Source organism: Desmodus rotundus, chromosome 10 (genome assembly GCF_022682495.2).
Source record: "Desmodus rotundus isolate HL8 chromosome 10, HLdesRot8A.1, whole genome shotgun sequence".
Lineage (NCBI taxonomy): Eukaryota > Metazoa > Chordata > Mammalia > Chiroptera > Phyllostomidae > Desmodus > Desmodus rotundus.
The window spans coordinates 51,676,900-51,699,275 of NC_071396.1; the positions used below are offsets into that span (position 1 = coordinate 51,676,900).

The following is a 22,376-nucleotide window of genomic DNA, read 5'->3' on the forward strand; positions in this document are numbered from 1 at the left end:
GTGAGAGAGAGAAAGCTATGAGAAACATCGATTGGTTGCCTTCCATATGCCCCCTGAGCGGGGATCAAACCAACAACCTTTTGTTCTTTGAGACGACGGTCCAACCAACAGAGCCACCGGGCCGGGGCTGTGTGTGTGTTTATGCCAGCGCCGCAGTTTTGATTCCTGCAGCTTTATGGTAAGTTTTGAAATGATGAATGTGCGTCCGCCGGCTTTGTTCCTTTTCAGGATTGTTTTGACTACTTGGGGTCCCTTGAGATTTCATAAGGATTTTTGGGTGGGTTTTTCTATTTATGCAAAAAAAAATTATTGGGAACTTGATAAGGATTACATGAAATCTATAGATCAATTTGGGTATTATTGACATTATAACAATAATCAATCTTCCAATCCATGAACACGAGATATCTTTCCATTTATTGGGGTGTTCTTTAATTTCTTTCAGAAATAATTTTGTATTTTCATCATACAGATCTTCACCTCAGTTAATTTCTGAGTATTTTATGATATCTAAATGGAATTGCGTTCCTAATTTTCTCTCAGATTGTTCATTCTTCGTGCATAGTAATGCAACTGATTTTTTGTGGGTTGACTTTGTTTCCTGATACTTTGTTGAATTTGTTTATTAATTTAAAGTTTTTTTGTGTAGTTGTTAAGACTTTCTACATAAAAGATCATATCATCTGTGAACAGAGATAATTTTACTAGTTTCTAACCAGTTTGGATGCCTTTTATTCACTTTTCTCGCCCAATGACGCTGGCTATGACCTCCGGTACTGCGTTGAATAGAAGAGGTAAAGGTAGGCACTCTTTCCTGGCAGGGAGCTCTTTCAGCCTCTCACCGTCGAGGAGGATGCGCACTCTGGATTTTTGTATGTTGCATTTTATTATGTTCAGGTAGTTTACTTCTACTCCTAGGATTTTGAGTGCTTTTTTTGTGAAAGAATGATGAATTTTGTGCATCTATTAATATGATCATGAGGATTTTTGTTCATTCTGTTAATGTGGTGTATTCTATTTATTTATTTACTTATGTTAAGACATCCTTGCACTCCAGGAATAAACCCCACCTGCTCATGGTGTATAATCCTTTTAACATACTGCTGAACCCTGTTTTTAAATATCTTGGGGGGGGATTTTCGCATCCGTCTTCATTAGGAATATTGATCTGTAGCTTTATTTTATTGCAGTGTCTTTGGCTTTGGTATCAGAGTAATGCCAACCTCATAGGATGAGTTAGAAGTGTTCCCTCCTTTTCAATTTTTGAAAAAGTTTGAGATAGATTGGTATTATTTCGTCTTTAAATATTCTGTAGAAGGAACTAGTGAAGCCACTGGGTCAAGGACTTCTTTTTGTCAGATTAAAACAATTGGTGATTCAATGTCCTTAATGGCTCTAAGTCTATTCAGATTCTATAGCTCTTTTCTTTGTAGTTAACATGGAGATTGCATTTAATATCTTAAAGTTATAGCACTCTAGTCTTGGTTTATACCAGCTTAACTTCAATTCTATACAAACACTGCCTTTTAAATAGCTCTGTCTGATAATACTTTTTTCAAGGCATTTGTGCTCTCATTTGTTTTTTCCTTGAAGACAGTATTGTATAGTCTTTTATTTTCGTGGCCATTACCATGGGAATGAAGTCCATGGCTAAGTATTGTTTTGTTTCAACTAAGTGTTATCTGACCACTGTAAATTACATCTTTCTAATATTGAGAATAGCTTCAAATTGAGCATTTTTTTAATCAAAAGAAAGGATGAAATAGTATATATGGTTTGTGGTTGAAATTATAAAAATCATTGTAGTTCTCAATATTAATGCATAATAATTATATAATTTGTAGTTAAATTAGGTATGTTTTAAAAGGTAAATCAAGCTTTTAACTGTGGAAAATAAAGTATATTTAATTCAATAGTATTGTGTTTAAAATATTTGAATGCCAGTTGATTGTGGTTAACGTTTATTCTATGTTTTCTTAATAGTAATAAAATGTATGCCAAGAATATTTGTAATACATTAAAAGTACCTTGTACATTCAAATACTGATAATATTGCTTAAATCTACTGATGTTTAGAAAAGTTCCAAATTCTGAAGTTGCTTCATTTTGAGAGTAAGAGAATATTGATGTATCTTATATTGCTGTACCTTTTGTAATAAAGTAATGATTACACTGAACTATTGATATTATATGCTTGTTTTTAAAAAATAAAATAGCATCATGAACCCTGGCTGGAGTGGCTCAGTTGGTTGGAACATGGTCCCATAACAGAAATGTTGCAGGTTTGATTCCTGGTCAAGCACATACCTCGGCTGCTGGTTTGGTCCCAAACAGCGTGCATGGGGGAGGCAACCAACAGCTGTTTGTCACTCCCTTCCTCTCTATCTTAAGTGAGAATAAAATAAACCTTAAAGTACCCCAGCTGGTGTAGCTCAATGGATTGAGCATGGGCCTGTGAATCAAAGAGTTGCTGGTTTGATTCCCAGGTAGGGCACACGCCTGGGTTGTGGGCACCCACTGGGGGTGTGTGAGAAGCAACCACACATTGATGTTTCTCTCCTTCTCTTTCTCCCTCCCTTCTCCTCTCTTTAATAATAAAAATAAAATCTTTAAAAAAATAAACCTTAAAATAAAGCATCATGTTTCATCTATATTTCAATTATCAATTTAAACAGTGATTTGGGCTTTCTGATTAGGAAGACATAATAGATTAATCCTTATAAATATTAACATCCTTAAGTAGACATGCTAAGGACATTCTTGTGAAAGTTAACTAGTGATAGTTTACAACCGCGTACTCAGAATTTTGATGTAGGTATGGTGTTATTATTATAAATTGGACTGAAGTGGAAAAAGAAGTTTATTAATGTTTTTCTCAAGTAGTTTCTTCTGGGAATCTAATTACATTAGGTTTACATTTAAAATGTTGATGATGGATTCTTTTCAAATCCTCAGATATATGAATGATGTTGATTCAATATTCATATTATTTTAACTGAAGTATGACATTTTGTCTTAAGAAAAAAATGAAAATCATATAATTTAATTAAAATTGGCTCAAGGAATGAAGATCCAAGAACACCAATTTGAGTTGGAGTAATGATTTTTGGAGGTCGAAGTTTTAAGTTCAGCAATTAGATGTTATATAACAAGTAACAGATGGACATGTTCCAAATGTCATTATTCTAAGATTTAAAGTATCAGAAAATGGTTCTGTTTTTTATACAACACTGAAAGAATCTTAAATATATTTCTTCAAAAATGTCTACATATTTCATATATAAGTACTTGATAAATGATATATCATTTAAAAAATAAACACCCAAACTATCCTAGGATAAGGGGAATTTTAGTGGCCTAAGTGCCCTATTTTAAAACTTCAGTGTTCAGTTATAAGTATTTAATAATGAAAATAAATGAGCTAATAGGCTGTTTTAAATAAAAAGATGTAGTTATTTATTGCGAATCATGATTTTCCGAAATCCAACTGTAATATTTTTGTGAAAACACCTAAAGGAAAATATTGAATTACATACTCTCAAGTGACATTTGAAATGTCTGGGCCTTTAAAAGGACATAAAACTGAAAATGATTGCCTTGAGTAAATTGCAAATGAATATGAGGCTATTTTGGAAATCAATGAATGAATCTAAAATCTACCACCATCAGCCACATGATGTCGCTGTATACCACAAAGTCTTGTCAATGGAACTGTACTGAACGTCAAAACTTCAGGAGGAATCTCCATTTTGTCACCGCCCGAGAGAAGACAAGAGCGTTAAGGAGGTAAATTTTTAAAAATATGAAGTAAAAAGGCATGATTTTGAAGTAAGCTGAGAGAGATACTAAAGGTGTAGTGAGTGCTTTTGCGATGCTGTATCCCAGGCGAAGTGGCAAGGGAGCCCGGTGCCTGCTGCTCTCCCTTCTGCTCCTTGCAGCCTGGAAGACAGGGAGCGCCCAGGTCCACTACTCGGTCCCCGAGGAGGCCAAACACGGCGCCTTCGTGGGCCGCATCGCGCAGGACCTGGGGCTGGAGCTGGCCGAGCTGGTGCCGCGCCTGTTCCGGGTGGCGTCCAAAGGCCGCGGGGACCTTCTGGAGGTAAATCTGCAGAATGGCATTTTGTTTGTGAATTCCCGGATCGACCGCGAGGAGCTGTGCGGGCGGAGCGCGGAGTGCAGCATCCACCTGGAGGTGATCGTGGAGCGGCCGCCGCAGGTTTTCCACGTGGAGGTGGAGGTGAAGGACATTAACGACCATCCACCCGTCTTCAGAGAGCGAGAGCAAAGGTTATTTATTCCTGAGTCTAGACTGCCGGACTCGCGTTTCCCGGTAGAGGGCGCTGCTGACGCAGACATTGGCACAAATGCTCTTCTCACTTACACTCTCAGCCCCAGCGATTATTTCTCTTTGGATGTACAGGCAAATGACGAACTGAGCAAGTCACTTTCACTCAAATTGAGGAAATCTTTGGATAGAGAAGAAACACCAGAACTTCTTTTATCATTGACAGCCACGGATGGGGGCAAACCTGAACTGGAAGGGACAGTCCAGCTGCGGGTCACGGTGCTCGACGTCAATGATAACGCCCCACTGTTTGCCCAGGCCGTGTACAGAGTCCACTTGTTAGAAACTGCAGCGAATGGAACCTTAGTGACCACACTAAATGCCTCGGACGCTGACGAAGGTGTGAATGGAGAAATTGTCTTTTTATTTGGCAGTGATGTTCCTCTTAGCATTAGAAAGAACTTCAAAATTGATTCCAGCTCAGGAGAAATTTGGCTGATCGGTCGACTGGATTATGAAGAAACAAAATCCTACGAAATTCAAGTAAAAGCAGTTGATAAGGGAAGTCCCCCAATGTCAAACCACTGCAAGGTTTTAGTGAAAGTGCTGGATGTAAACGATAACACTCCGGAACTGGCGGTCACGTCCTTGTCTTTGCCGGTCAGGGAGGACGCTCCACTCGGCACCGTCATCGCCTTCATTTCCGCGTCCGACCGCGACTCCGGTGCCAACGGACAGGTGACTTGCACCCTGTCACCCCACGTTCCTTTCAAGCTGGTGTCCACCTTCAAGAATTACTATTCGCTGGTGCTGGACAGCGCCCTGGACCGCGAGAGCGTGGCGGACTATGCGGTAGTAGTGACCGCGCGGGACGGGGGCTCCCCTTCGCTGTCCGCCACCGCCAGCGTGTCCGTGGAGGTGGCAGACGTGAACGACAACGCGCCGACGTTCGCGCAGCCCGAGTACACGGTGTTCGTCAAGGAGAACAACGCGCCCGGCTGCCACATCTTCACGGTGTCCGCGCGGGACTCGGACGCGCAGGAGAACGCGCTGGTGTCCTACTCGCTGGTGGAGCGGCGGGTGGGCGAGCGCGCGCTGTCGAGCTACGTGTCCGTGCACGCGGAGAGCGGCAAGGTGTTCGCGCTGCAGCCTCTGGACCACGAGGAGCTGGAGCTGCTGCAGTTCCAGGTGAGCGCGCGCGACGCGGGCGTGCCGCCTCTGGGCAGCAACGTGACGCTGCAGGTGTTCGTGCTGGACGAGAACGACAACGCGCCCGCGCTGCTGCCCCCTGGGGCGGGTGGTGGGGCCGGAGGATTGAAGGAGCTGGTGGTGTCTGGGTCTGTGAGTGCTGGCCACGTGGTGGCGAAGGTGCGCGCGGTGGACGCGGACTCTGGGTATAATGCGTGGCTGTCTTATGAGCTGCAGCCGGCGGCGGATGGTGGGCGCAGCCCGTTCCGCGTGGGGCTGTACACGGGCGAGATCAGCACGACGCGCATTCTGGACGAGGAGGACGCTCCGCGGCAACGCCTATTGGTGCTGGTGAAGGACCACGGGGAGCCCGCGCTGGTGGCCACGGCCACCGTGCTGCTATCGCTGGTGGACAGCAGCCAGGCCCCAAAGACCTCATCGCGAGTGTCTGCAGGGACCGTGATCTCGGAGACCGCCCTGGTGGACGTGAACGTGTACCTGATCATCGCCATCTGCGCGGTGTCCAGCCTGATGGTGCTCACGCTGCTGCTGTACACGGCGCTGCGGTGCTCGGCGCCGCCCACCGAGGGCGCATGCAGCCCGGGGAAGCCCAGGCTGGTGTGCTCGAGCGCAGTGGGGAGCTGGTCGTACTCGCAGCAGAGGCGGCAGAGGGTGTGCTCTGGGGAGGGCCCGCCCAAGACGGACCTCATGGCCTTCAGCCCCAGCCTGCCTCCGGGTCCGAACTTGTCGGAAGGAAATGGACATCGAGAAACAAATTCGGAACTTTCCGGTAACGTAAGTCCAACATTCAAGTTTTGGCTTTAATGGTTTTTTTTTTTTTAGAAAAGAAAATGTAACTTATATAACCACCTTATCAAATTTGGCCTTTTAAAATGTATTCAAAGTGTTCACAATAATTGAAACGATTTCATTTAATATATATATTTAATATATATATTCTACCATTTGATATACATATTCTATTATTTGCAGCTGCATCTTGAAGGGGAACATGGAAACAAAAAACAAAAAACACAAACGTAGGGATAGATTGTCATATTATTGGAAAAGTATCCTGCTTTTAAAAAATACTGGAAATACTGAGTAGTCTTGATTATTAATGCAGGATCTCAATGTAACCAAATACAGTGACATTTTCAGGTTTATTTATTACCTCAATCTTGTAGTGAAACGTCAGCCCTTGACAGAAATTAATTCCTCTTGCCCATTCGCATCACTCTGTCCCCATAGCTACCTTCGCTAATATCCAGGCTTCAGGTTTCCTCTGGGGACACTCAGCCAGTGTCCGCGCGTGGGCCCGTCCACAGCGCACATGGGCAGCCCTGTGGCAGAGCCACAGTGAAACAGTGTGAGCAAGGTCGCTTCTGGGGGACCACAGTGTGTTTAAAATAAGAATTTTAAACCTGTTATTCAAAATAATAACTGGGTTATGAAAAGACTTGGATCTGGTGTAATATTGCTTTTCCCATTTCCTTTGTACAGACAAGGTGTTTACAAAGAAAGATCTTTTTCTATTCATGACTTTTTAAAAATATGGCAATAAAATGCTGTTATTATTACTAAGTTTTCTTAGAAACGAAGCAGATGAAGGTTTTCCCTGTGAATGCAAGCAGTACACAGAAACTGTATGTGTAATTCTCATTGTCTCAGCTAAAGAAAAATATAATCAAACAGGGGGAAATGCCCTGGGGAGAGAAATTAAAATGATCAAACAATCGGGATAGATAGAGGAAACTATATTTTGAGGCCAAACTAAAAATCATAAATAGTATGGCAAAGGTGAACATATATTTTCTTCTATTGAGCCAGAGGCTGGCATTTGAAGCTAAAAGGCACAAGTTGTTTCTTCAAGAGTTTATGCAGGTTGAAGAAGGAGTTATCTAACAATACTTCACTGAGAGGTAACAATAAGATTGTTAATGGAATTGAGCATCATTTGATGAATACCAATAGCCTTTTATTTTTTTTTATTTATAGTACCATTTATTGGGTTAGTTACTGTTACTTTTAAATATATCAGTACATATTATATTATTTTATTTTATTTTTCAATTTTTCAATTATTTTATTGTTGTTCAATTACAGTTGTCTGCATTTTCTCCCCACCTCTCTACCCGACCCCAGCCAAACCCACCTCCCTCCCCTGCTTCCACCCTCCCCCTTGGTTTTGTCCATGTGTCCTTTATAGTAGTTCCTGAAAACCCTTCTCCCCACTGTCCCTTCCCCCCTCCCCTTCGGCTCCAATAGCCTTTTAATTTTTTGAAAATTAATTTTAGAGAAAGAGGAAGGAGGGAGAGGGGGAGAGAGAGAGAGAGAGAGAGAGAGAGAGAGAGAGAGGCTGTGAAACTTTGATTTGTTGTTCCACTTATCTATGCACTCACTGGTTGCTTCTTGAATGTGCCCTGACTGGGGATGGGATCCAAAACCTCGGTGCATCGGGGTGATGCTCTAGTCAGCGGAGCTACCTGGCCGGGGTCGCCTGAGGACATTCAGGCATGCCTTCACACAGATATATTGGGATCACTGACAAAAACAAAGTTTTAGATTGATGAATTATGATCTAAGAACAGTTAAACAATTCTCTCTGTATCATGCTTATTGTTGGGTTAATTGAAGGTACTAACTTGAAGGCGAATATTAGTGAATGATCACTAAAACAAAAGATGTGGGTTTCAAAAAGAGATTTTTTAAAGTGAAAAGGTAATTCTGGAATGGAGAAAAAGATTATCATGGAGTGATATTGTTACTTAGTAGTTATTTTAATATAAATAATTATGAGTGGATTTCCCATTGGTAGTTAATATTCTTGTCTCATTCAGAATCTTTGGGTAGTTAACACAAATTTCTCTTGTTTAAATTCTTTTTGTAAAAAATCTTCACCCGAGGATAGGTTTTTTTTTTGTTGGTTTTAGACAGGGGAAGGAAAAGAGAGACACATCAATGTGAAGGAGAAATATTGATTGATTACCTACTGTAGGCGCCCCACTTAGGTGCCCGACCAGGGAATGAACCTGTAACTTAGGTATGTGCCCTGACCGGGAATCGAACCCACAAGCTTTTGGTATGTGAGATGACTGTCCAACCAACTGAGCCGCCCAGCCAGGGCAACACAACTTTCAATAGTTTTGTCTCTATAAGGTTTATTTCAGGAAATGTATTATATCAATTACTCTCTTCTTTAATAACATGAGCCAGTTGCTTTATTTTCTAACTTTGCAACTGTTCTTTCCTATGATTAATGTGTTATTCACTGAGTATTTTAGTATTAACGAAAGCATAGAATAATACAGATTCATGGCCAAACTTACTCTTTAGTTCTTCATGGTATGTTTACAACTCACATTAGTCATTCATTTAGGAAATTTATTGACTTAAAAGTGGTCATATCCTCGGAAGGGGAAGTTTTATATGATGAGATCTTTTACCAGATTATGATCATTGTTATACAACTGGTTTAATTTTACTTAATATTAATTATCCATCAAAGCTAGTAGCTTTGCACTTTTGTTGGCTGTGTGAAAGCACGAGGCACAGGCCATCGTGCCAAACACGCCGGGAGTGCCAGCGTTACTCGTGCGTTTCTGTGGAGGTTCCGACTTTCAAAGACACCAAGGACAACAAAAGCTTGCTTTCGTGAAGTCTTGTTAACCACACACATTATCTTTCAATTATTCAATTTCAGTTATTAGTTTGTTTCGTGTCTATGATTTTAGGAATTGTAACTTTATTTTCAAGTTACCTTGGTACGATGATACCAATGCAATTCCATTTGTAGAAAAATCTTACTTTTACGTCACCTAAAATACAAGACAGAACACCTGAGAACAGTAATTCTTGGTATGTTCCTTCTTTTAAAAAACCCTTCCTTTCCAAGATTAGGATTCTAATTCTATTTTCTGGTATAACAGTAAGTAATTAGAAAGTAAGGTATCACTTCAGGCACTTTTGAGACTTGTGGTCAGTCAAGAAGACAAATGTATAAGAATGAGAAGTAGTGGTTTATTTCGACAGCAGTATTTTTGTTCTCTTCCTTCTGGGAACACTGGAGGATTTCACTTCCCTGTTACTTTGAGGGATGGCTTTCTTTGACCAATGAAATGCGAATGTGTCTCACTTCCAAGCAGAAGTGTGTAATTGCCAATGCAAGACTCTTCTGCTGACTTACACTGTTGCGGCAGTTATGAAAGCACAGGTTGATGCTGAGATGCCATAACTTGAAGGCAGCTTGGGATGCTGAGCCAACGTGTGGCGGAAAGCTGTCCCAGGCAGTTTCTCATAACCAAGAAGACTTTGCAGGAGCCAGAAATAAAACTGTGTTCACTTTAAGAGGGAAAACTGAGATAGTCAGTGTATAGCAATATGTTCACCGGGGTTCCACTGTCATTAAGCTAATGTGAACAGAATACATTTTAAGAGGAAAGTATTACAACTGATAGAACATTATTATTCCCCTTTTTGCTAAGACATCTGACCATTAAACAGATTAGATAACTTGGATTCCATGGAAAAATAATTGTGTTGTGATTTCTTTTTCTTATCTATATAGAAAAAGAAAAACAATAAACAATTTAAGATATTTTGGGCACCTCTTCTTTTTATGTCTTATCTAGCACTCCTTCCCTCGTCTTCTTTTTTGTTTTCCTTCTAGGGCTTTGTTGTAGTTTTGTGAAATGCTGGGGTGAAGATGTTGCAGGAATAAATGCTCTGACACATAAACCTTAGGGAGTTGACAGCTGGCTTTGATAAGTGCAAGGGGGATGACTTTAGCAATGGAAACTATATTAGTTTCAGAGCGCTGCTGCAACAAATTGCCACAAACTTGGCGGCTTAAAACAACAGAAAAGTATTTTTCACAGTTCTGCGGGTCAGAAGGCCAACATCAAGGTGCTTGTTGTCAGGGCCGTGTTCCCCCTGAAGACTCTAGGGGGGAATTCTTCCTTGCCTCTTCCAGTTCCTGGTGGTTCCTGGCATTCCTTGGCTTGAGGCAACATAACTCCAGTTTCTGCCTCGGTCATCACATTTCTTCCCTGTGTCTCTGTGTCTTCTCTTTTCTTTCCTCTTATAAGGACACCTGTCGTAGGACTCACAGCCAACCCTGATCTAGAATGATGTTAGGGTTAGAGTTACCTGAATTATGTCTGTACCCCCTTTATTCCAGATAAAGTCATGTGCCAGGGTTCTGGGTGGGTATATCCTTTGTGGGCTGCTATCCCTTCAACTCACTACAGATGCCAAGAGATGTCCAGCTGGTGGTATTTGCTGAGCATGCCTTCTCAGTCTCCTTTCCTCACTGGGGGAAATATGCTTGGGTTTCTGGCAATAGCATTCTCTCTCTCTCTCTCTCTCTCTCTCTCTCTCTCTCTCTCTCTCTCTGAGGGAGGGAGAGAGATATGCTAGATCCTCAGAAACTCCAAATAACAGCAGAATATACCTCATACCCGCAGCCATGTCATTCTGAAAATCCAGCAAAATTACCTTCTAGGATTACAAAAATTGCCTCAAGTAAGCCCCGTTCCCCAGAGTTAGCATCCAGATTCCAGGTACAGTTGCTTAATATGTCGAGAGTAGCCAGTATGTTGGCCACCGATTAGTACATCAGCATGACCGGGCATGACAAACGTGCAGTTGCACCGCACCTACGTGATGACGCAACGGCCAGCCTGCAGCCCTGTGCCATCAGTTCAGATCCAGGAAACTTGGTACATGAGGCCTGGCAATGGCCTTCACTTCACAAGAACAACCTCCTCGTTTTCAGTCCACACAACTTAGGCAGGGCTTCCTTCGTCTCCTGGCTTCAACAGTGAATGGTGACCCATGTCTGGCCAAGTGAGAACAATTACATCTACTGGCCAAAGGAAAGCTATGTCATCTAAACTGGGTCAAGTGAAGTGATATTTTGAGATTCTTCCCCCCAGAGTTTTAGGAAAAGGGCACTTTCTGTGGAGTCATAAATGTCACCTAAAAATACCCAGCCTAAAAGCCACTTTGGCCATTTGCCATTCCATGGGAAAAGCCTGCCTGAGAAAGAAGGTCAGCAGAGGAAAATAAACATAAATGGGAGACACTGGAGTGTGTACACACAGTTCCGCCTGACACTAGTAAGTAATTACCCATTTCCATGTATAAGCCGGTAAATGAAGCTCCGCTTTCTTATGTCAGTTCACTTGGAGTTCACTGTTAGAATATGATTAATATAAATATACACTTCCATATATGGTGTGAACAAATACCTTAAGATATTGGACTCAAGGGAGAAATTACTTTGGTTTTTAGCACCAGGAAAAGCTAGTTTTTCTTTAGCAAGGATTTTGATTTTCTTTTATGGACATTGTAAATTTTTCAATTAATTTTGTTTTCTTCTTTGCCAAAAACAAAATGTATGACCTCCTAAGACTAACGTAAAATGATTGCTGTGTATTTTGAACACTGACCCACCCCTAAATTCATCCCTATGCTATCTTTATCTTATTTTCATATTGTTTGTATGTTAAGGGGCCAGCTGAGAATTAATAAAAGAAGATATTCACAAATAATTAACACTAAAAGGCATCAATTGTATTATTCAAATATCCAAATGTAGTATAAAGTGGAATATTCTTAAATTAAAATCACATTATCCAAGTAAGAAACAAATTACTAACTTTTCAAACATCTGCAAACAGTTTAGAAAACAAAATTAAATCACAAAAAACAACAATAAAATATATACATATATTTTCAATGGACTGAAATACCGTCGATTCCTATGTGCTTCATCCGAAGAAATGCTTAAACAAAAAGAGGTAAAGTAGCCGAAAGGAAGCAGGGTCTCAGAGGTAGAGTTTCATGCCTATGTTCATAGCAGCACTATTCACAACAGTCAAGAGGTGGAAACAACCCTGATGTCCACGGATAGATGGACAAATAGACAAACCAAATGTGGTACATACACACGTTAGAATATCATTCAGCCTTAAAGGAAATCCAGTCACATGCTGCAACACCGTGAAACTTGAGGACATTATGCCAAGTGAACTAAACCAGTCACACACGTTCGCTATGATTCCACTCATATGAGGCATCTAAAGGGGCTGAACTCAGAGGAACAACAACTAGAACGGTGGGTGGGCGTGTGGTGGAAAAGCTGGAGTTGTCTAATAAGTGTAGAGTTTCAGATTTGCAGGGGAAAGGTTCTGGAGATCTGTCTCACAACAATGTGAATATACTAAACTGTATATTTAAAATGATTGACATGGTAAATTTAATGTGTTTTCAACACAAAAAGAGGGAGATGATATATTCCAGAGTTTTAAAACAGCTATTTTTCAAAGACAAAAGTTATGAATAAACTTAGACCAGACAACAGTCTAGTTTTAAATCTACAGGATAAGCAGCAGAGCCTACATTTTGGCCACATGATGTCGCTGTCCACCACAGAGTGCTGTCTAGGAAGAAAAACACCCAGAGCCCCATTGTCATTGCAGAGAAGCGGAACAGTAAGAGAAGCAGCACTGCAGGAGAACATTTCAAATTTTGCAAAACATGATTTTTTAATTTGAGCAACTCACTGAGGATTGGTAATGGTGTCTTCTATGAGAAGGGACCGAGAGGTCGGGCGTCTGCTCCTCTTGCTTCTGATCCTAGCAGCCTGGGAGACCGGGTGCGCCCAGGTCCACTACTCGGTCCCCGAGGAGGCCAAACACGGCACCTTCGTGGGCCGCATCGCGCAGGACCTGGGGCTGGAGCTGGCGGAGCTGGTGCCGCGCCTGTTCCGGGTGGCGTCCAAAGGCCGCGGGGACCTTCTGGAGGTAAATCTGCAGAATGGCATTTTGTTTGTGAATTCCCGGATCGACCGCGAGGAGCTGTGCGGGAGGAGCGCGGAGTGCAGCATCCACCTGGAGGTGATCGTGGAGCGGCCGCTGCAGGTTTTCCACGTGGAGGTGGAGGTGAAGGACATTAACGACAACCCGCCGGTATTTCCAATGGCGGTGAAGACTATCCGGTTTCACGAATCCAGGCTGCTTGACTCGCGGTTTCCTCTAGAGGGAGCAACGGATGCAGATATCGGAGTAAACGCTCTACTTTCCTACAAGCTCAGCTCCAGTGAGTTTTTCTTTCTAGATGTACAGACAAGTGATGAACTAAGCCAGTCTTTGTCTCTTGTTCTTAGGAAATCTCTGGACAGAGAGGAAACTGCCACGGTTAATTTGTTACTAGTGGCTACTGATGGCGGCAAACCTGAGCTTACGGGCACAGTTCAATTGCTTATTAAGGTGTTGGATGTGAATGACAATGAACCGACCTTTGACCAATCAGTTTACAAAGTGCAACTGTTAGAGAACATCGCGAATGGAACGTTAGTGATTAAACTAAATTCTTCTGATGCTGATGAAGGTTCAAACAGCGAGATTGTGTATTCATTTAGCAGTGATGCGCCCTCCACTATAAAGACCAAGTTCAAAATAGATTCCAGCACAGGGGAAATCAGAACTAAGGGACAATTAGATTATGAAGAAAAAAAATCCTACGAGATTCAAGTCCTGGCATATGACAATGGAACTCCGTCAATGACTGGGCACTGTAAAATTTCAGTAAAAATTGTGGACATCAATGATAACACACCAGAAGTCTCAATAACATCTCTTTCACTTCCGATCCGAGAGGACGCTGCGCTGGGCACGGTAATAGCCCTCATCATGGTGTCCGACCGCGACTCCGGTGCCAACGGACAGGTGACTTGCACCCTGTCACCCCACGTTCCTTTCAAGCTGGTGTCCACTTTCAAGAATTACTATTCGCTGGTGCTGGACAGCGCCCTGGACCGCGAGAGCGTGGAGGATTATGCTGTAGTAGTGACCGCGCGGGACCGGGGCTCCCCTTCCCTGTCCACCACTGCCAGCGTGTCCGTGGAGGTGGCAGACGTGAACGACAACGCGCCGACGTTCGCGCAGCCCGAGTACACGGTGTTCGTCAAGGAGAACAACGCGCCCGGCTGCCACATCTTCACGGTGTCCGCGCGGGACTCGGACGCGCAGGAGAACGCGCTGGTGTCCTACTCGCTGGTGGAGCGGCGGGTGGGCGAGCGCGCGCTGTCGAGCTACGTGTCCGTGCACGCGGAGAGCGGCAAGGTGTTCGCGCTGCAGCCTCTGGACCACGAGGAGCTGGAGCTGCTGCAGTTCCAGGTGAGCGCGCGCGACGCGGGCGTGCCGCCTCTGGGCAGCAACGTGACGCTGCAGGTGTTCGTGCTGGACGAGAACGACAACGCGCCCGCGCTGCTGCCCCCTGGGGCGGGCGGCGGGGGCGGCGCTGTGAGCCGGTTGGTGTCTGGGTCTGTGGGTGCGGGCCACGTGGTGGCAAAGGTGCGCGCGGTGGACGCGGACTCTGGGTACAACGCGTGGCTGTCTTATGAGCTGCAGCCGGCGGCGGATGGTGGGCGCAGCCCGTTCCGCGTGGGGCTGTACACGGGCGAGATCAGCACGACGCGCATTCTGGACGAGGAGGACGCTCCGCGGCAGCGCCTTCTGGTGCTGGTGAAGGACCACGGGGAGCCTGCGCTGGTGGCCACGGCCACCGTGCTGCTATCGCTGGTGGACAGCAGCCAGGCCCCAAAGACCTCATCGCGAGCGTCTTCCCGCGCCGCGAGCGCGGAGGTGTCGCTGGTGGACGTGAATGTGTACCTGATCATCGCCATCTGCGCGGTGTCCAGCCTGTTGGTGCTCACGCTGCTGCTGTACACGGCGCTGCGGTGCTCGGCGCCGCCCACCGAGGGCGCATGCAGCCCGGGGAAGCCCAGGCTGGTGTGCTCGAGTGCAGTGGGGAGCTGGTCGTACTCGCAGCAGAGGCGGCAGAGGGTGTGCTCTGGGGAGGGCCCGCCCAAGACGGACCTCATGGCCTTCAGCCCCAGCCTACCTCATGGTCCAGGCTCCGCAGAAGAAAGACAACCACCTTCAGAATCAGAACACTTAGGAAAGGTGAGTCTTTTCGTTTTTTCCTGTCAGTTCTAAAATAGTGCTATTTTCTTCATTCTTTATGATTTTATTAATTATTTTGATTTAAATCCCCGCCTTTAATTTATATCGTTATCCTACTGTGCGACACATGGAATGGATTAGAGATTTTTTTTTTTTTTGCATTTAAAATAATTTACTTAAATGGTTTTGTTATTTTTACATTATGGCTTTTCCATAATTAAACCTATCCATGAATAAAACAAGCTTTAAGGATTGAAAAAACACTTCAGCAAAATTTGAAAACTTAACATTGCTTGTGAATATTTTTTCTCATATTAAAAATTACAAGTGGAAAAATTTATACAATATGATTATATAATACATATTTCCCAAATATGCACACACCATCCATTCATTCAGTCAGAATATTTGAATAAAACTGTATTATATATCTGAACATGTCCTAAATAATTCTTTCAATCAAGAATTGATTTGTCTTTGTGCAACAGTTAATAAATTAGTATTTCTTGGCCTTGTGTTTGAAAGCAGGCTTAATGGATTTTTTAATGCCAGGTCCTCTGATATTATCCATCATAGGTCATTACTTTGGTATGGCTTTCAGTAGGAAAAATAAATTGCTGTTTGGGATGGGGATTTCACATGTGCAAAATCCTGGATATTTTAAGGCACAACAGAGAGTTCATTGAGAAAAGAGCCCCCCCCACCCCTGGTCATTTAATTACATAATATTAACCCAAGATATCATGTAGTGGGGTGGTCAGGTGTTGGGACTTTTTCTTCACACGAATGGCAATTACTCTAACCCACTGCTTATGTTTGCTGCTTGCTCAATCATCTCCCAATGCCAGTATCGCTGGGCTAATAGTGTATGCAGGCTTCCCACTGAGCAGAGCGATCGCCTTCCCCTGGCTCCACACTCCATGTCTAGCACAAAGTTTCCTATGTCTGGTAGCTCACTCAGTTTCACCTGGTAGCACCTAAATTCCTAATGAAGTTGTTCGTTTGTTTTTTTAAAGGTAAGGACTGGTATTGGTTTGCTATATTTTCATTGGAAACTCCTGTCTTCGGTAGTCAACACACTAAACTTGGCAAGTAAATTTTACACTTGGAAATGATGTTAAATTTTTTTCAACCAAAGGAGGATATCTTGGGATGAAATAACTCTCTTCTACTATTTGGTTCTTAGTTATTTGCTGTTTCCCCCCCTCCAAATATATGTGGATATTGGTGAATCATAGAAATGGTTTTCCACACGTGATCTTAGCCATAGCCACTTCACAGACAGGCCGTCTGGGATCTTCTTTCACAGGAATCGAGGAGTTTGGTGAGAGATTTTGAATTCCATTCAATAATAGTCTGTTATTACAGGAAACTTATTGCCTTCTCAGCATTGATAAGCCTCAAAATTCAGAGTACATATTTCTTGGGAATCAGAAAAGTTCATCTGAGGCTTTATATATGTACAGAGAAAAACAAATAGCTTGAACAAATGAGGAAGAAGCTTTTTCTTCGAAGGAGTCATCCCACCTAGAGTATTGTAGCTACTTGCCACCTTGAGACTTGTGGGTAGGCCGTGTGAACAGTCAGACGGACCCTTCCTACTGGAGGGCTGCCCACTACATTTCTACTATTGGTAATTGGTAATTTTTAAAAAAAACTGTTTCCAAGTGTGCCCAGCAGGAGTCAAATTTTATTGCTATACAAGTCCTTAAGGATTGTTATTACTTATTTCCATTTTCCTTAAGGTCCTTTATTACATTCTTAAGTGTCTTGAAATGTATGGTATTACAATAGGTTGTCAATTAATAGTATTAGAATTACTATGAAGTCCAAGATGTTTAAAATTTTAAGTTTGTCTTTCATTTTAAAAGTCACTACCTTTAACTGGAACATAATCAACAAAAGAAAAAAGCAAACAAAATATAACCAGAGACATTGAAATTAAGAACATTGTAACAATAGCCAGAGGGGAGTGGGGAGGGGATAGTGGGGAGAGGGGTCTATAGGAGCTACTATAAAGGACACAAGGACAAAATCAAGGGGGAGGGTAGGGGTGGGGAAGGGAGGTGGGACTGGCTGGGGTGGGGTGGAGGGATGGGGAGAAAATGCAGACAATTGTAACTGAATAAAAATAAATAAATTAATTAAAAAATAAAATAAAAGTCACTACCTTTCAAGATTTATCAAGGAACCAGCATATTGATCTCTATAATTGCTTTCTACATATATGCATTTCCAAAATAATTCTCTTTTTCCAAAGTAAGTCCTAAATGTTTGTTTTTTCATGATCTAGTGCAATAGAATCAGTTAGAAATTAAGTAAATTTAATATTAATAAATATTATTAATGTAATTTACCTGTTTACTCATATTACCTGAAGAAGTTAATTTAAAATACTTATTTATTCATTAAAATATTAATCGATAATTCATTGTATTCTAAATGTGAATGATAAAATATGAGTGAATTGCAATCATGGCTTGCATTCAATGAGTACACAGGATAAAACTGGCATGAAAAATTTTCTCCTAATACTTAAATCACATGTTTGATTTCATTTAAAAAGGGTCTGACTCTAAGCAAAACTTTGGACATTCCCTTACCTCTCTAAACTCAACCTCTTCCTGCGGGTTTTCTCTGCTCAACTTCCAAATGCTCAGAGAACCCACGCCTCTCACTGAACTCACAGAGATCTTCAGAATATTTCATTGCCTTAACTTATATATGCTGAGTAGTGAATCATGTGCTAAAGTGACTTTTCTCTTTTTACTGATTGGTTAAATCACCAATTCTTTCAATTAAGAATGTTTTAAGAAACTGGAATCCAGAAATTTATCCAGAGTGGAGATGATTAAATACGTAATTATTTCATGTTATGAAGATTTTAGGATATACGGGTAAATCCAAACATATAAATGATGTGGAAATGTTAAAAACTAACATACTCCTACTTGGTGTAATGTGGAAGTAACAAGTATCCAAGTCACACGGTGTCGTCATGCAGCAAAACAAATTTACAAAAGAACTTCACTGTAAAAGACTGACTTCTGGCATCTTTATGTCTTTGTGTAAATAACAGTTGAGAGAGCTAACAAGGATATGGCCATTGGATAAAGGACAGGAGAGTGACTTACAGACACCCTACAAATAAAAATAAAGTGAACATATTTGGTAAATTAACAATTGCCAAAGTAAAATAGAAGGAAATATGTATGCATAGTATATGGGTATGCATACGCACGTTTCAATGTCTCAGTGTTCTGATGGTCACAAATACAAAAGGCCAGATCTTTCCACAGAATGTCGACTTAGAGGCCAAGTGGTTAAAATTATGGCTCCTCAATAAGATTTAGATCCCACCCAAAAAGCACCGGATAATATCATTGCTAAGTTACTTAACCTGTATATATGCTTCCACTTCCTTGTTTGTAAAAAGTGAAACAGTAATATCCACATTAGAGGATTGTTGTGAAAATGTAATGTGATAACTCCATTAAAATGAATAGAACAATGCTTGTCAAATGGGAACTATTTCCAATAGCCGTCCACTGTGGTTACAGCGGTAATCACTATTTTATTAAATTTTACACTACGTCATGGACTGGCAGGACAGAAAATAATGAATTAGTATAAAAAGTTGTAAGAATATATTTTGATATAATATGAAGACTTTGAGGCGTGCTTGAAGGAAATTACAATGAAAAGATTAATTTGGGAAAATTCAAACGCAGTATATGGAAAAGAAGACATTAATACTTACAATACACTTTAGCCACATGATGTCGCTGTCTACCACGAGGTCTTTTACCACAAAAGATAAAGCAGCGTGCGTTACGTACACAGAAGCCGCTTTTCCTCACCGTTTCTGAAATACGGGCATGGTAAGGTTATTTTAAAGATGAAGAATAAGGAACTCAAATTATTTTTTTAATTTTGGATAGATGCAAGAGAGACTAAGTATTTGGAAAAGGGTTGCAATGGTGTTTTCCTGGAGAGAAATTCTAGGAGCCCGGCGACAACTGCTTTCGCTTTTGCTCCTCGCAATCTGGGAGGCTGGGAGCGGTCAGGTCCACTACTCGGTCCCCGAGGAGGCCAAACACGGCACCTTCGTGGGCCGCATCGCGCAGGACCTGGGGCTGGAGCTGGCGGAGCTGGTGCCGCGCCTGTTCCGGGTGGCGTCCAAAGGCCGCGGGGACCTTCTGGAGGTAAATCTGCAGAATGGCATTTTGTTTGTGAATTCCCGGATCGACCGCGAGGAGCTGTGCGGGCGGAGCGCGGAGTGCAGCATCCACCTGGAGGTGATCGTGGAGCGGCCGCTGCAGGTTTTCCACGTAGAGGTGGAGGTCAAAGACATTAATGACAACCCGCCGGTTTTCCCAATGGCTGTAAAAAAATTGTTTATTTACGAATCTCGGCTGCCTGGCTCTCGGATTCCGCTAGAGGGCGCATCAGATGCAGATATAGGAGTGAATTCGCAGTTGACCTACATTCTTAACTCCAATGAATATTTTACCTTGGATGTTAAAAGAAATGATAAGGAAATTAAAACCCTTGGACTCGTGCTGAAAAAACTGTTAAATCGTGAGGACACACCTGAGCATCACTTACTAATAATGGCAGCTGATGGTGGGAAGCCTGAGCTCACGGGCACTACTCAACTGACAGTCACCGTTCTAGACGTGAACGACAACGCCCCAGAGTTTGAGAAGTCGGTCTACAAAGTCAGACTGTTCGAAAATGCACCAAATGGTACCCTAGCAGTGATTGTTAATGCCTCTGATTTGGATGAAGGAGTAAATAAGGACATTGTATATTCTTTCAGTACAGACACGTCTGCAGATATTCTGTCAAAATTCCACTTAGACCAGGGTAATGGATACATCAGTGTAAAGGGTAACTTAGATTTTGAGGAGACCAAGTTATACGAAATCCAGGTAGAAGCGACAGATAAAGGAACCCCCCCAATGGCAGATCACTGCACTGTTCTAGTGGAAATTTTAGACACCAATGATAATGTACCTGAGTTGGTTATCAAATCGCTATCCTTACCTGTGTTCGAAGACGCTCCACTTGGCACGATTGTTGCCCTGATTAGCGTGTCCGACCGCGACTCCGGTGCCAACGGACAGGTGACTTGCACCCTGTCACCCCACGTTCCTTTCAAGCTGGAGTCCACCTTCAAGAATTACTATTCGCTGGTGCTGGACAGCGCCCTGGACCGCGAGAGCGTGGCGGACTATGCGGTAGTAGTGACCGCGCGGGACCGGGGCTCCCCTTCCCTGTCCGCCACTGCCAGCGTGTCCGTGGAGGTGGCAGACGTGAACGACAACGCGCCGACGTTCGCGCAGCCCGAGTACACGGTGTTCGTCAAGGAGAACAACGCGCCCGGCTGCCACATCTTCACGGTGACCGCGCGGGACTCGGACGCGCAGGAGAACGCGCTGGTGTCCTACTCGCTGGTGGAGCGGCGGGTGGGCGAGCGCGCGCTGTCGAGCTACGTGTCCGTGCACGCGGAGAGCGGCAAGGTGTTCGCGCTGCAGCCTCTGGACCACGAGGAGCTGGAGCTGCTGCAGTTCCAGGTGAGCGCGCGCGACGCGGGCGTGCCGCCTCTGGGCAGCAACGTGACGCTGCAGGTGTTCGTGCTGGACGAGAATGACAACGCGCCCGCGCTGCTGCCGCCTGGGTCAGGCGGTGGGGTCAGCGCAATGAACCAGCTGGTGTCTCGGTCTGTGGGTGCGGGCCACGTGGTGGCGAAGGTGCGCGCAGTGGACGCGGACTCTGGGTACAATGCATGGCTGTCTTATGAGCTGCAGCCGGCGGCGGGTGGTGCTCGCAGCCCGTTCCGCGTGGGACTGTACACAGGAGAGATCAGCACGACGCGTGCCCTAGACGAGGCTGACGCTCCGCGGCAGCGCCTATTGGTGCTGGTGAAGGACCACGGGGATCCCGCGTTGGCGGCCACGGCCACCGTGCTGCTATCACTGGTAGACAGCATCCAAGAGCCAAAGACCTCGTTCCAGGCGTCTGAGGGAGCAGTGAGCACAGGAACCGCGCTAGTGGACGTGAACGTGTACTTGATCATCGCCATCTGCGCGGTGTCCAGCCTGATGGTGCTAACGCTGCTGCTGTACACGGCGTTGCGGTGCTCGGCGCCGCCCACCGAGGGCGCGTGCGGCCCAGGGAAGCCCAGGCTGGTGTGCTCGAGCGCAGTGGGGAGCTGGTCGTACTCGCAGCAGAGGCGGCAGAGGGTGTGCTCCGGGGAGGGCCCTCCCAAGACGGACCTCATGGCTTTCAGCCCCAGTCTTCCAGCTGGTCCGTTCAGCGGGGATAGAGAAGAACAACTGGATGTGGTTGCTGATGCTTCTGCCAAAGTGAGTAATTTCTAAATCCTTTCAACAATGTCTTTATCTTTTATCCCTCGACGTATCTACTCCTTTGTGAACGTATTACAATTAAATACTCTATGTTTTTGGTAGTTAGAATTTTCCAGGTCCTGATTTTGTGGTTGAAATGTTTGAAAATCTTTTTACTAATGCTTTTGAACTGAATCACAATAAGTAGTGAAAATCATACTTGCAGTTTGTTTTATTTTGTAAGTAGGTGCAGTAGTAGGATTATTTTTTAATCACTAAAGGTCTGGATAGAAATTACATATATTTTCCTGCATGAATTGCGTTGTTTAGAATATTGGACTCCACATGTGCTGAACTAATCCTGCACAATGCTTCAGTAGCTTTCGCAACTTTTCATCTGGAGTTCCTGCTAGATTTTATTCGTTTATTTTCAGCGAGAGAGGAAGGGAGGGAGAGAAACATCGAGTGAGGGAAACAATCAGTTGCCCCTCACATACCTCCCAACCCTGGACCTGGGCCACACTCATTCCACTGAGCCACACCAGCCAGGGCATGGAGTTCCTGCTAGATTTTAGTCCA

General features: G+C 43.6%; 2 protein-coding genes across 3 annotated transcripts in view; both read left to right on the forward strand.

The window, feature by feature from the left end:
* The first annotated feature begins 3,680 nt into the window (after positions 1-3,680).
* Positions 3,681-22,376, forward strand: part of LOC112318205 (protocadherin alpha-C2) — a 186,943-nt gene continuing 168,247 nt past the window's right edge. The window contains exon 1 of one of the 2 annotated variants that reach the window (XM_045183992.3): positions 3,681-6,268. In XM_045183992.3, the coding sequence (XP_045039927.2) occupies positions 3,872-6,268 (2,397 nt within the window). In that variant the 5' untranslated portion in view covers positions 3,681-3,871. Of the gene's footprint in view, positions 6,269-12,955; positions 15,445-22,376 lie in introns of those variants that run through there. The other variant, XM_053913150.1, reaches the window with a different exon arrangement.
* On the forward strand, positions 19,197-21,830 carry LOC112318024 (protocadherin alpha-3). The gene has a single exon (XM_053913155.1). It carries the CDS (start codon positions 19,386-19,388, stop codon positions 21,828-21,830), a length of 2,445 nt encoding a protein of 814 aa, XP_053769130.1. The 5' UTR covers positions 19,197-19,385.